General features: G+C 44.2%; 2 protein-coding genes across 9 annotated transcripts in view; both read right to left on the bottom strand.

Annotated features, from left to right (window-relative positions):
• The window catches only part of PRMT9 (protein arginine methyltransferase 9), a 42,973-nt gene that overhangs the window by 3,597 nt on the left and 24,183 nt on the right, over window positions 1-15,193 (bottom strand). For all 8 annotated transcript variants that reach the window (XM_061584712.1, XM_061584713.1, XM_061584717.1 and 5 more), the window contains 3 exons: window positions 14,080-14,183; window positions 5,156-5,348; window positions 1,254-1,437 (listed from right to left, as the gene is read on the bottom strand). In XM_061584712.1, coding sequence (XP_061440696.1) covers window positions 1,254-1,437; window positions 5,156-5,348; window positions 14,080-14,183 — 481 coding nt within the window. The remainder of the gene's footprint in view (window positions 1-1,253; window positions 1,438-5,155; window positions 5,349-14,079; window positions 14,184-15,193) is intronic.
• On the bottom strand, window positions 5,506-6,988 carry LOC133364073 (uncharacterized). Its single transcript, XM_061584117.1, has 2 exons — window positions 6,306-6,988; window positions 5,506-5,696 (listed from the first exon to the last, which is right to left on the bottom strand). The coding sequence occupies exons 1-2, from the start codon at window positions 6,986-6,988 to the stop codon at window positions 5,654-5,656; spliced, it is 726 nt and encodes a 241-aa protein (XP_061440101.1). The 3' UTR covers window positions 5,506-5,653.

Genomic DNA, 15,193 nt, shown 5'->3' with positions numbered 1-15,193 from the left:
AGCATATGCCAAGCAGTTATCTGACAGGAGGCAAAACAGGTCTGGCATTTCTCTTAATGAAGAGCCCAGTTGAATCCAATCTTCACAAAGACATCACTGTAGCTACTAATATTGTAAAAAACCCAAAGCTTCTAGGTAAAAATTCCTCAAACTATATTTCAGTGATGTATTATCAACATAAGACAGGAAAGATGACAGAACATTAGAGAAGAACCGGTGGAGGGAAAGGTGTGTCAACAGGAACATTAATTGATCAACCAAACTGATCTTGTAAAAGTACAATTTTGTTTTATATCCTGTAAGCAGAGTAACAGACTCCCCCCACCCCCCAAAAAATCCCACACTTTTGCTCTGATGAATGTGAAGATGAACTTTCAAATATGGACATCAGGTCTGTTAAGATTCCAAGAACTTAGGCTGCAATACAACTGAACTAAGGATTTACTTCTGAGTAAACATTTATTTTAAGCTGTAAAAATCTGGAACTTCTACTTGGCCAGGATAAGGGAGGTCTGCCACACTTCACAGCTACTTGGCTATATCTCCCCGCCTCTCCACCCAATGCTCAGTCCTAATTATCCTTCTCCCATCTGCCAAATCTTACTAGTCCCTTTCTTCAGCTTTGTCTACTAGGCCTTTGTGTATGGTAATCCTAATGGTGGATGGCTGGTATTGCCATTTTAACTACCACTTCTATTGAAGTATTTCATTCTAATAACTTTGATTTATTAATAATTTAACACTGCTTAAAGTGCGCTCCTAATTGTTCCATGGCAAGTGGGGCTTGCCATAACTGGCTGTACTACGAACCTCCCCATCAGCGGAGGAAAAATGTCCATTTGCAGGTGCAGATTGCAAATGGACCTCATAGGTATGGTTTCAGCAAACCCCTTTGAAATTCTCACCTTACCATAAGGACATCAGGATTGATAGGTGGGCAGCCTCACTTACCGATCAAAAGTTGGCCTGTGGGGGGAGGTAGGGATCTGGCCTGCCAGATGGATCTAGTTCCCCATCCCTGATGTAATGAAATGACATTTCCATAATGTGTAGGCTTTCTACATTGTGGACCTTCACTTTTATGTCTTTCTCATTAAGATAAATGGTTCCTAAGAATGCTACCTGGGAACGATGAGGATTTTTACTTATTAGTGATATTGCATCTTGCCTCAAACCTGTAAAATAAGCCAGTCATATCACAGAAAGAAAATGTATTTTTATGTAATTGTAAAAATAAGATCCCAAAGACATACCATGGAGGCCTTGTACGGGGTACACTGCCTGCTCCCAACAGGTATCCTCACTTGGACTGGTAGAAAGTGTATGCTCATCATCAAGCTGTAACGTAAACCAGACCACAACGGCATCTAGTATTCCTGATTTAATAATGGGCATGTTGATCTTGGACGGCGTACGAGTTGCAAAGCTTTTCAGCTCCTAACCACAAATGGTAAAAAGAAGTGAAATATGGTTAAGAACCTGAAGAGCCTTGCTGAGTAAGACCAAAGGCCTATCTAATCCAGCATTCTGTTCCCCAATAGGCAACCAGATGCCTATGGGAAGCAGGACATAAGCATAACAGCACTTTCCTATTGAGGTTTCCTAGCAACTAGTATTCAGAGGCACACTGTCTCTGATATTGGTGGCAATATATAGCCATCAGGACTAATAGCGATTGATAGCCTTATCCTCCATGAATTTGTTTAATCCCCTTTTAAAGCCATCCGAGTTAGCAGACATCACCAGTTCTTCTGCTTGCTCTTTATCCAGCACACCTCCCGTCAAAAAACTCTCCAGAATTTGCTGGCTAAGCATCTACAATTTCCTTCATGATTAACTTATAATCCACCTCAAATCTAGAAACGTATAGAATGTAAATGGTTGGAAGAAAATAGCAGCCAAACAATTGAATATTAAATGTAGCGTAACATCAGGCCCAGGCCCAGGCCCAGCAGGAGGCCGGGTTGGTCACGGTCCCCTGCTGCTGGGGCTGGGCAGGTGTAGCTCCATGCACCTCATAACCCAATGCTGGTGTGGATTGCACAGCAGGAGCCTCTCTCCCAGGCAATACTCCCCATGGGCTGGCTACGCCACTTCCTGTGGTGCCACTGCTGGCCCTGTGCGACATTTGTGTAAACAAAGTGTTTTTTTTATTTTTAAAGAGTCTAAGAGTAATAATAATTATTGTAGTTTCCTTGTAATTTGTCAGTAGCTACATTACAATTATGTATTTTAGGACACAATACACAAATCCCACTAAATGGGCATGGCTTCTTTTCCAGAAGCATCAGAAGCTATACAGCCTCAAAAATACTAGTCAAAATTATACAGCCATGAGAATGGCTGTATACTATAGTCAGCATGGATTTTTCGCATTCCACAATGTTAAATTGAAAATACCCCCCATGCCATTCTGATGCTTCCCATAAGTTCATTTCAAAACAAAACTTTACAAAACTTATAGTTCTGAACTCAGAAATGCTTGCTTAATAACCCTCTCAGTTTTCATGGGGACACATAAAACAGTCAGACAGAATAGAGAGTTCAAAGTCTAAAGAAAAAAACCCCAGAGCCCTTTTGGACTTTTTTCGCTGAAAGTTCTCATAATCTGTTGATATTAATTAAAAATCAGCCAAGTTTACAGAGTACCTGTAATCACCTTGCCCCATACTCTGCCCTTCATCGTCTGCAGTTTAAAAGTTAAAAAAATGTGTGACTGATTTTTAATTAATTTAAGAAATTTAGCATGGAACTCAATGATAACGTCGGGCATACTCAGTGAGAACCAACTGTCAAGCTGCTTGGCTTGACTAATCATGGAGCCACACCCACACCAGACCTTTACTTCACTTGAGACAGTCATGTCTTCCCCCAAATAATCCTGGGAAGTGTAGTTTGTGAAGGGTGCTGAGAGGAGACTCCTATTCCACTGACAGAGCTCCAGTGCCCAGAGTGGTTTAACAGTCAGTCACTCTGACTGAAGGTCAGTGAGGGAGTGAGGGGAACAGGGCATCTCCTAGCAACTCTAAGAACCCTTCACTAACTACACTTCCCAGGATTCTTTGGGAGAAGCCATGACTGTCTTAAAGTGAAATAAAGGTCTGGTGTGGATGTGGCCAGGGACAGCTTTGGTTTAAATTTGGGTGGGAGGCTACATGTTCCTGATGTAGAATAAAAAGGTGGGAGAAACTCTGAAAAAGAATGATACTGTTCACAATGTTTTCCTTTTGGAAAGCAAAGGGCCTTCCTCTCTGCCCAGTGCCCACCCATCCAATCTCCTCCCCTTCCCCAGGTCAGTTTCACCTATCCTAAGCATGATTGCTTAGGCACGTTACCAAATTCTTCCAAGCTACACAGGAAGTGGATTGGAGTGTGAAAGACCAAGCCAAACTGTGTTTGCGTTTTGACCAATTTGTAGGGCAGTACAATATCTCAGAGAGGTCAGGTCTCCTGCTCCCTTGGAGCATTCCCTGCTTTTTAAAGTTGGATAGAAATATCTGTTGGCTATAGGTACGTTCTTAAACTGCAAGTTTTTTTTGCTTATTAGTGAATACTAGTCATATTTGGGGTTAGGTAAATTGCATGGCCTAGCAACTGTACAACAGCTCCTTCTTGGCCTTCCTGACTTCAGGATGTTAAAACCTATCTGACTTACTGGGGCATGTGTTATCTGGGATCCCAGCTATGCTTTGGTGTTTGCTGAAGCTTGGCTGTCTGTGGCATAGGTTGGGAAGAGGGAAGGTATCAGATTGTATAGCTGTAATGGAAATTGTGGACTGCATTCACAGATGCTAAATACTTCCTATAAAGCCAGTTGTAAGGAAAAAAGAAAAAAAAAAGAAAAAGGAAAATATTATGCTCCAAAACTTTCCTGTCCTACATAAACCACTGTTGGATCTCTTTTCTAAAAAAATACTTCTATATACACAAAGGGTAGTGGATTCCCCTCACTTCACCAGCAAAGAATAGCTAAATGATGTGCAATGTCAAGCACAGAACACTGATGAAGTCCAGTGGTTTTGCTGTTCAACAATGGAGTCTTCCTGCCCTCCCTGCTCCATTTCCCAAGATGGCCCTTTTACACTTTATGTGCTTCTTTTGGGCAAGATACTGGCCTTTTAAAATTCAGTGACTTCTCAAACCCACCAGAGCAGTTTTGCACAGAAGTATTAAAAATTAAGCCTGTAATAACGATCTAATAGTCCAGATGGAACATACTATAAAACACTACATTGTAGTTTCTATTTAAATACAGCTAAGTGCTTTGCTATACTCCAGTTATTAATCTCAGATGTCAGATAAGGTAAAGGTGAAAGAAGAGTTATTGATTTGGACCATGACAATTCCCATCCATACAAGTAGTTAAAAATAATTTCCTGTATTTTAAGTATGTATTTTAAGATTTTGCTTGCAAACATTTTTCCATGAGTCAAAAAAACCAACCAAACAAGGAACATGTATGAGCAACAAAATACATTATCCTTTAAGGCTCAGCTATCAGTAGTTTAGAGCCTATCTGGAATGAAGACAGCTACCTTGTAATGTCCTATTCCTGAAAGTAAGAAAATGACTTCATAGAACTGTATGGCAAGACTGTCTTCTTAACCCAGGGGTGGGCAGCTATGAAATTCCAGATGTTGTACTATAAGTCCCATCATCCATGCTGGCTGGGGCTGATAGGAACTGAAGTCCAACAACATACTGAGGGCTGCAGGTTTCCCACACCAGGCCTAATCTTTCTGTCCTTTGTTAATTTTGCTCTGATGTTGCAGAACATCCTCCGTCACCTCATTTTTTGCTGTGTGCGTCTATCTTACCCTGCTTTTCCACCCCCTAGTTATTTTGCTAACTACGAACGCTGAGAATAGAGCTAGTTCACACATGCACATTCATCAGCTGTGATCTGCATTAAATGCACAAACTGATTTTAAAGAAAAGCACTGAGTTCGTGGTGCTATCTACAAATCAAATTGAGCCTGATACTGTAATTATGGTGTACATGTAAGTGAGAACCTACCCTCAGTCAATATGGCAAGAAAGCATGAACTGTACATACACCATACAGAATATCTTGATGAATCCCTTTTTTGTGTGGCTCTGCATGAGACTTTTGCAAATGATAAACATTTCCTGTACCACATGAACCAACAGTTACCTGCAGATTGTTAAAGTTGACTGTCAAAATTTGGAAATGTTCTGTGAGAGCCTTATAGCCACCAGGAACTCTGCTGAGTTTTTCAGTGGTGTAAGGTTCAATAGTTTCATCCGAGTTTACTGTAGCGTATGCTGGACTGCGGAACTCCAATGTTTCTGGTAAACAGATGCCAGCAATTTCTTTTGCACTGACCCTGAAAAAACAAAGGAACAGAAAGAAATTAAGTTTAACAAGACAAAATCATGCAATTTGTGAACTCATTGGTTCTTCACACATCAAGGAGAGATTCACAGAGATTTTGCCGAGTTTAAAAACATGCCCAATAGTATTGTTTTATTTTAAAATGGACCATTGGTCTCACCTGAAGGGTGATTTTCCTATGAGTACGGACATCACAGCGGGTGTTAGCTCCACCTATCGTGCGAAGGCAAGAATGTCTTTGAAGTCAAGACTAGGGGCGTCAGGCCCCTCCCACTCTCCAGTTCATTCGCAGCGAGTCTAAGGAGAAATATCTAAAAATACAAGAATAAGGCCAACCGGCCTGGTAGCAGGAAAATAACGCAATAGTACCATGCATAGTAACATGACTCCAACATAGCAGTATAACAGAACTAGAAGTCTTGACTTCACTCTTAAATTTAAATATAATACCGTAACCGTAACATATAATACATTAGAAAATATATAGTCATCCTCCAACTGGGAGGGTCGTGATGTCCGTACTCATAGGAAAATCACCCTTCAGGTGAGACCAATGGTCCATTTTCCCTATGAGTCCGGCCATCACAGCGGGATGTACCACAGCAGCCCATACAGGGAGGGACCACCCACGTGTTAATCCTCATTAAGAACCTGTTGCAACACTCGTCTGCCGAAAGAAGCGTCAGCAGAGGCATAACGATCAATTTTATAATGCCTTATAAACGAGTGTGGGGTAGACCAGACTGCAGCCCTACAAATATCGGCAACAGGAGCATTAGTGGCAAAAGCAGCCGAAGTGGCAGCTGACCTGGTAGAATGAGCCGTAATACTAGCTGGGACTGACAGCTTCAGGGACTCATATGCTAAAGTAATGCATGCCCTTAACCAACGGGATAAGGTAGAATTGGATACTTTATGCCCCATAGACCCTGGATGAAAGGATACAAACAGAGACTCCGTTCGTCGAATCTCTTGGGTCCTAGACAGGTAGGTCTTGAGAGCCCTCCGGACATCTAACGAATGCCAAGCCTTTTCGAGAGGATGGGTAGGATTCGGGCAAAAGGAAGGCAAAACAATGTCCTGGTTGCAATGAAAAACTGAATCGACCTTGGGACGGAAGGAAGGATCAGTCTTCAGCACAACAGAGTCCTTATGGAAAACGAAGAGGTGTCGAGCAGAAGACAATGCGCCCAACTCTGAAACGCGTCTGGCAGATGTGATTGCGATCAGAAACAAGACCTTGAAGGACAGTATACGTAGGGGCACAGTCCTGATGGGTTCAAACGGAGGGCGTTGCAAAGCCTGCAGAACTTTTGGCAAACTCCATGAGGGGAACCGATGGACAACAGCCGGAGAGCGTAGGGCGACTCCCCTCAAGAAGCGTTTGATGAACGGATGTGAGGAAATATGATCTCCAGGAGAGGACACTGAGAGAATGGATGACAGAGTGGACGCATGTCGACGTAAAGTGTTGGGTCGAAGTCCCATCATAAAGCCGCTATGGAGAAATTGCAGCACCTGATGCACAGTGGCCTGGGATGGATCATGGTGGTGAGATTGACACCACTTGGAGAAAGCCACCCAGGTATGTTGATAAATACGAGTGGTAGATGGTCTTCTCGAGGCCAACATAATATCAATCACAGCGTCAGACAGTCCAGCTGACCTCAAATGTCCCTGTTCAAACGCCACGCTGTTAGGTTGAGCCAAGTAGGGTCCTGGTGCATTACTGGACCCTGGGATAGGAGGTCTGGCCTGACTGGAAGTGTCCAAGGATCCATCATTGACATTGCCAGAAGATCTGAGAACCACGGTCGGCGTGGCCAAAATGGTGCTATTAGAACCAGCTGTGCCCTCTCGGATCGGGCCTTCCTCAAGGTTTTGGCTAACAATGGTATGGGAGGAAAGGCGTACAATAGACCGTCTGGCCACGGTGTTGTCAGAGCATCCACTGCTTCTGCTGTTGAGTCCAGGTATCGGGCAAAGTACCTGGGAAGCTGGCAATTGCGACTGGAAGCAAACAGGTCGACTGAGAGGACGCCGAACCGACACTGGAGACGATGGAAAATGGCTGAAGTTTCCATTCTCCCGGAAAGACCTGTTGTCTGCTGAGCCAGTCTGCTGTCACATTCCAAATCCCTCTGAGATGTTCTGCTTTCGGGGATTGTAGATGTTGTTCTGCCCAGACAAAGATGAGGGAGGCTAAGTTCTGCAGAGGACGAGACCTGGTGCCCCCCTGTCTGTTCAAATGTGATTTTACACACGTGTTGTCTGTTCGAATGAGCACATGGTCCAAAGGGAACAGAGACTGAAAATGACGTAGAGCTAAATGGACAGCCTTTAGTTCCAGCCAGTTGATGCTTTGAGATTGCTCTGCGGTGGACCAAACCCCCTGAACGTACTGGGAGTTGCAGTGGGCTCCCCAACCTATGAGGCTGGCATCTGTAGTTACCATGGTTCTGCGGGGTTCTCTGAACGACGTGCCCTTGGAGAGGTGATGAATCTTGGTCCACCAGTGGAAGGAGAGGCGCAGTGCGGGGCTCAAACGAACTTTTCGATGGTTGGAGTTGGCAATGTCTTTTTGAAAAGACAACAGAATCCATTGAAGGAACCGAGTGTGGGCACGAGCCCATGGCACAATGTGGATTGTAGAAATGAACATCCCGAGCGCTCTGGCGAGAAGCATGACGTCTGCGGATGTTTGTTGCATCAGGGACCTTGCGATGCTTGTGATGGCAGTGATGTGATCTGGAGCCAAGAAGACCATTGCCTGCAGGGTGTCCAACATTGCCACTAGATGTAGTAGGCGTTGGGTTGGTTGGAGATGGCTTTTGTCGAAGTTGACAAGCCAGCCGTAGGTCTGCAAAACATTGAGGGTGATCATTAAGTGATGATGGGCCAGCTCCTCAGACTTGGCCCGTATTAGCAGATCATCCAGATATGGGTAGATATGAACCCCTTGGGTCCGGAGGTAAGCCACTAGGATGAGTAGCACCTTGGTAAACACTCTTGGAGCAGAGGAGAGGCCGAATGGCATCGCTCTATATTGAAAGTGCTGGTGGCCAAAAGCAAACCGAAGAAACTTTCTGTGGGGTATACAAATGGGCACATGGAGATATGCTTCCTTAAGGTCGATAGAAGCCAGGAAGTCTCCTTCATGCAGACTCTCCGTAATGGAATGGAGTGATTCCATTTTGAACCTGCGATATGTTACAAAATGGTTGACAAACTTGAGGTCCAATACCGCCCTCCAAGATAAATCTCGTTTTGGCACAGCAAATAGGAGGGAGTACACCCCTTCCAACCTCTCAGTTGTGGCGACTGGCTCTATCGCCGCTATGTCCAAGAGGTGGTGTATAGCTGTCTGCATGATGTTGTGCCTGGCTAGTGCCCTTGGGCAAGGAGACGGTTGGAATCTGTCTGATGGGGTTGCCCAGAACTCTATGGCATAGCCATAACTGAAAAGGTCCCTAATCCAGGAGACCGTAGTAAGGCGCAGCCATCGATCTCCAAAATTAAGTAATCTGCCACCTATGGGGAGGGCGTTAGTACTACTTGTGTAGGTGAGGGCCTCCCTTATATGAGGACGATGAGTTGCCCCTGCATCCTTGGTACTGACCTCTGCCCTGGGAGCGTCGGTTCCAGGAGCCCCTGAATGCGTTGGGGTCATAAGATCTGAAGTTGCGGCCTCGTCCTCCTGGCCGCGTTCCTTGAAAGGGCTGGTTAGAACGGAAGGAGGGAAATCGCCTGAAAGACCTGTGGTCGATGTTCTTGACTGTGGCCAGAACCGGTTTGTGGGCGTCTTTTGGATCAACCAGCACTGCCTTTAGAGCTTCCTCGCCGAAGAGTAGAGATCTGGAGTAAGGAGCCCTGGACAGGTTCAATCTGGCCGCTGAATCAGCTTGCCAGTGGCGAAGCCAGAGGGTGCGTCGAGCGACTATTTGAGCCGCCATGGCTCATGCCCCTAACTGAGTGGCATCCAGAGTGGCATCGGCCACAAAAGCTGCTGTCTTACGCAATTTCAATAGTGCTCTTCTGAGGGCGACAGGATCAGGGTTAGTGTCCTCTAGAAGGTCATCCAGCCACATCATAGATGCTCTGGAGAAAATGGAGGCTGAAGAGGAGGCACGCATGGATAGGGCAGTGGCCTCGTGATTCTTGCGGAGGGCGAAGTCTATTCGTTGCTCAGTAGTGTCCTTTAGGTGGGATTCCCCTTCCCTGGGCAAAAGAGATCGTGAAACGAGGCGAGCGATTGGTTCATCTATGCCAGGGACGTCTAACTTGGTGGCAAAGTCTGGAGCTAGGGCGTAAAGTCTGTCAGCCAGGTTCTTGAAGCGTCGAGCTTGGAGTGGATGAGCCCATTCTTCAGAGGCTAATTTGGCAATTGGGTCCGGCACCAGGATGTAGTGTTCAGTAGGTGCAGGTGATCTGAGGACCTTGGCCCCTTTGATAGCTGGGGCGGACGAAGTTGAAGGTGCAGACTGGAGACCAAGGGTATTAACTACTCTACGTGCTAGCGGTTGATAGTCTGAGGTATTAAACAAACGATACGATGTATCCTCCTCATGATCTGAATAGTCGCTCCAGTCGTCTCCTTCAACATGGTCAGTGAAAGTTGACTCCTCCGCATACGAGGCTTCGTCCGTACATCTGCCTCTGGCTACGTCAAAGGGATCTGGTGAACAGGAAGGATGAGCTTCATGAGACGCACATTGGTCCATGTTGAGTTGAGGTATAGCAGGAACTTGTGGTAGTGACTGCATTTGGGTGAAAAATGCCAGCATGGCTTGAAGTTGGGAGAGGAAATTAGGAGACAGCTGCAGTCCGGATGTGGCAGATGTATGTGCCTGAGGGGCTATTGGAACAGATGTTTGGAGCGGTAAAACGGAGGGAGGTTCGTTAGGCGAACACTGAGCGGGGAAGCCAACAAACTCTTCCTCGGCAGAGGAAGCAGCAGGAGAATGGAGAATATCGCTTATGTGTGCTTGTGCTGTGGTTGGCACAGAAACATAACGTGGGCGCTTTGGTTTGCTATGGCTGGAAAGATGTTTTGTCTTAGCCAGTGCCTTGGCATGTCTGGTCTTAGTCATGTTAGGATGTTGTGGCTTGGCTGTTTGTGGCATGCCTGGCTGATCTGGCACCATATGGGTTAATTGTGACATGCCTGGCTGTTCTGCCATCTTATCTGAACTTGGGTGCAGTACACTGCCACGGAGGGGGCAGGATGTAAAGACCCGAACTGGCACAGCGTACGACCACGGAGGGGGTAGAATACATTGGCAGATGGCGAAATGCACTGCCACAGAGGGGGCAGAATGCACTGAGGTATCAATGTAATATGATATAGGCTGTATTTAGAGTTGGCACACTCAAATTAGTGCTGTAGGCTGGGTTTCAGGCGTGGTACACGGCCCCAGAGGGGGCAGGATATATCAATATAAATCAGATTTAGTATGAGTCCGCCACTAGGATTAAAGCTCCAGCCTGATGATACAATCCAGCCACTAGTATTAAAGCTCCAGCCTTGATAATACGATCCAGCCAGTAGGATTGGAGCTCCAGCCTTGATAATATAATCCAGGCACTAGGATTACAGCCACAGTAAATTTGTGTGTAAGTCAGCCCAGTGAAAGTCTGTCTGCAGCACATATACAACACACACACGGATAGATAGCCTGCAGGGAAGGTATCTGATGGTTAATGAAGGGTACCAAAAAAGGCGGGAAATTTGAATTCAAAAAATAGCGCCCGGAAAAAAGAGCGGGAAAAAATGATCCAAAAATGGCGGAGGGAGGAGGAGCAATGGCGGCCGCCTGGTAACGAACTGGGGGAAGGGCTGCCCAGCACAGTCTCGCAGGAGGAGCCGCGGGGCCGATAGCCGCACTCGCGGCTCTAAAAAACCCCAAGACAGAGAGTGCCGAGAAAAAGCTGTGTCGTAAGAGGCAGCAGGAGACAAGCCTCCGTCGCCGCCGAGTGCAGACCTCTCCGCGTCGAAAATTAAAGCTACGGAGAGAACGGGAGAGAGAGAGCCGAGTCCACAGGCTCCGGAGAGGCAGTACCCCGGCCGGCTAAAGTTGGGTGACGGAAAGAAAGAGCAGGGAGCCGCAGCCGCAAGCTCCCGCCTGGGAGAGAACCGCAGCTGCGGTCTCTCCAAGAGCTCCTTAGAGCGCTGCTTAAGGCAGCCCGACACAGGGAAAAATATCTCCGCTAGCTCCCGATGGATGCAATAGAGCCAGGGGGGGAGGGGAGCTCAAAAGCGGCCAAAAACAAAGAGAACCGCAGCCGCGGTCTCTGAGGGAGCCCCCAGACAATGGATGCAACAGAGCCGGGGGGGGAGCTCAAAAACGGCCAAAAACAAAGAGAACCGCAGCCGCGGTCTCAGAGGGAGCCCCCAGTCAAGGAAGGAAAATAAATTGAAATGAATAGCTCAGGATTGGGAAAAGAACGAAGAGAGCCGCAGCCGTGGTCTCTGTGGGGACCCTCAGTAAGCTAAACACAAAACAGAAAAAGGAAGGATTTGAAGACAAATACACAAACAAATACGAGAGATTTAGCTAAATGCTACGCTATAATTCCAATCTTGTTCGTACGAAGGCAAGAATGAACTGGAGAGTGGGAGGGGCCTGACGCCCCTAGTCTTGACTTCAAAGACATTCTTGCCTTCGCACGATAGGTGGAGCTAACACCCGCTGTGATGGCCGGACTCATAGGGAAAATGTGTATCTTTTTCTTCTCAACCATAAGCAGAGCAGTTCTTTGCTTGTAAGCAACAACATATAATGTAAAGCACATTCCATAAAATAGCATATAAATTATATTAATATAGAATTATACCATATTCCAGGATCTATACCTTGCAAATCTTGTTCTCTTTCTTAAAAACTATGATGGGGTCTTGGGAGATTTCAATGAGAAGAAAAATCCTTAAGAACAGGGTCTAACTGAATATTGATCACAAAACTGAAGATTGGTTAACATCTTCTAATACTTAAGACTCAGATTTTACCAGAGAAGTGGTAAGTAACCTGTTTAGCAAAGACATTGCTACAGGAAACATTCTGAGAACTAGCAAGTCATGGCTAATTTATTTAACCGTGTGGTCATTACTGCAACAGCTCTTCCCTCTAATTTAAAAGATTACAAAGAAATTCTGAAAAGAACTTTACATCAGGCATTTTTAAAGTAGAGTTTGGTTTTATGATATTTTTATTGTTTTATTTTCTGTATGATTTATTTTTATGTACACCACTTGGAAAAGTTAATGATTGTGGGATATAAATGTCTTAATAAATAAATAAAATGTACATGTTCAAATGAAAGTCACTATTAGACATCAAAAAGCAGGCACCTGAAACATAATGTTGCAGTGTACTTCTAACAGGAGTGCTCCTGTTCATGGCTTCAGCCAACCTGGAACAAGACCTTTGAAGTATTGTTTGGAGCTTGCAGAAGGGAGAGGTTCTGGGAGTAGGGGACAAGAGGAAAAAGGCTATCTTTCCCCTCTCCTGCTGAAATCTTTCTCTTCTGTACTATAAAGCATTAAAGGACTTGGGTTTGGGGCTGGCTTTGATGCATCCAGTAGGAGGAGGCTTCTGAAGAATTGGAAAGGGAAATGGATTCCTTTTCTCTCTCCATCTTCCTGAAACCTCCCCACAGAGCAGGAAGTTTTTTATGTTATGATGTGCATCTGTTGAGCCCTAATCACCATCTGCAGGATATTACATGCTATTAGGGTCTCAAGCAGGTCAATTCCGTCACCCTACTTGCATTACCCTTCCCCCTTTTTCCACCTGATACTCTCAACATTCCATACGTCCTGGAAGTCCATGAGTGTGGGTTCTTGTGTCAGTGGCCCAGTTTGCACATTGCAGTAAGTCATGGTTAATAGTTTACCTAAGAGGGTTTTTTTGCTTCTACCCACTTGTGCTAGGAGAAAATTCCTGGCACAGTGTTACTTCTGAACCAAGAATTGTAGTTTGCTTCATTCCAACAAGCCATGATCTGCAAGCCAAGAAAAAAAATCTTAGCTACAGTTCATGGTTTGTTGGGAGTGAAATAAACCATGATCCCTGGTTCAGATGCAGTGCTAAGTCAACAATCCTGGTTGTTTCCTCTTTGTGCGGGGGCGGGGCGGGGAGAATGAAACAGACCAGAAAAGTGTGATCACAACAAGCCACTAACTATGGTTTACTGTGATGTGTACACAATGATATTATTGAGGGATTTTTAAAGCGATTTTCCTTTTAATTTACAAATTAATATACTTCTGTATATGTGGGTAGTCCCCTAAGTATGCATTCTGCATAGCTTTCACCCTGCATTTAAAAAGAGCAGTTTTCTTCTTAGATTGGTAAGAACTATTAGTAAAGTTAGCTAATGCCTGTGAAGTCCTCCTGCTGGGCTGAAGGGTGGGTTATAAATCAAATAATAAACAAATAAGTCCTACAATGTGTGACAAAAAGGACATCATTTTGTCAAAAGGCTGATTGAATATTCTGAATTTCAGTGTAGAAAGCTCAAAGTTACTATTAGTACTCCTTATGTTCCCATGCAGAGCAATACCATCCATGCTCGTATACCTATTGAAGAGTTGCTGAATCCAAGTATAAAACCTAACACATAGAATAAGCAAAACAAAAATCTTATTTTAAAAATGAGATACTTTATCTTCCCTGTCCAAAATTTAAACATTTACTCAGCACACATCAGCATCAAAAGCATACCTATGATGTCTGCGTATCTGTCTGCATTCTACTGCCATTCCCCATACAATAGCTCCTGCTGGTATAACTTTACCATGGTTTTCATCAACTCTGCCATCACTGGGCTGCAAAACAAATAAAGTTACAAAGTCATATAACAAGACTACATTTACAAGTTATTTTTTATTTTTAAATATATGTACTGCTTAGTCATATAATATCTAAGTGATGAACAATGTCAAATTCTTACAAGACATTACAAAATTAATATAAACTGTTCATCACTATATACAAAAGGTTTGGCTGGGTCAAGTGGAAATATTTGGATTTCAGCTAATGGAGTGCCAAAAAGGTCTGCCTTAATTGTTTTGTAATCTGCTTTATGCAGTGTGCAAAATGAGAGATTGTTGCCTAGCCAACCCTCAGCCTAGAACACATTTTGACTTTTAATAAAAAATAAAGATTTTAAGTGTAACACACATGGCTAGTTTGAAAGCATGTAGGACAATTTTCAGCACTAGTAATATGAGAAACATCAATATCTTTTTTTTAAAAAGAGAAAGGGTTTTCAGCCATTTATTATATTTATTAAAGAGAAATCTTTCACAACCGTAGTTATTTGTCCTCTAATTGTTGCCATCTAGAACATCATCTCAGATTGTATTCCTATGACAGCAGATTATCATTGAGGTTTTTTTTTTGTAAGATACACATCTCTATGTGGGGGGGAAATATGTTAGTTTATTAAAACAGTAACCAGTACTATGTACAATGAGGAAAGAATTATGCCCTCATTTATTTTGAATCTAAAATTGTGGGTATTGTTCATTTTTATTTTACCAATTGTGCACTATTAAGTCACTATATTTTCCTGGCACGTGTTAAATTCAAGATTTTCAACGAATCATAGAACAGTAGAATTGGAAGGAGTCTATAAGGCCATCAAGTCCAACACCCTACTCAGTGCAGGAATCCAACTTAAAGCTTACCTGACAGGTGGCTGTCCAGCTGTAACTTTTTGTAAATATAGAGGCCCAAGACTATTCTGGATAGTACTTTTTAAAAAACAAAGTCACCCACATACTTGTCTATTCTCCCTTTCTGGACTGAAAAAAATGGTACAGTCTATTGCAAC

The sequence above is a fragment of the Rhineura floridana genome, chromosome 9 (assembly GCF_030035675.1).
Source record: "Rhineura floridana isolate rRhiFlo1 chromosome 9, rRhiFlo1.hap2, whole genome shotgun sequence".
Classification (NCBI taxonomy): domain Eukaryota; kingdom Metazoa; phylum Chordata; class Lepidosauria; order Squamata; family Rhineuridae; genus Rhineura; species Rhineura floridana.
The sequence above is the reverse complement of the archived record's forward strand: the minus strand, read 5'-3'. Positions and strand labels throughout refer to the sequence as shown.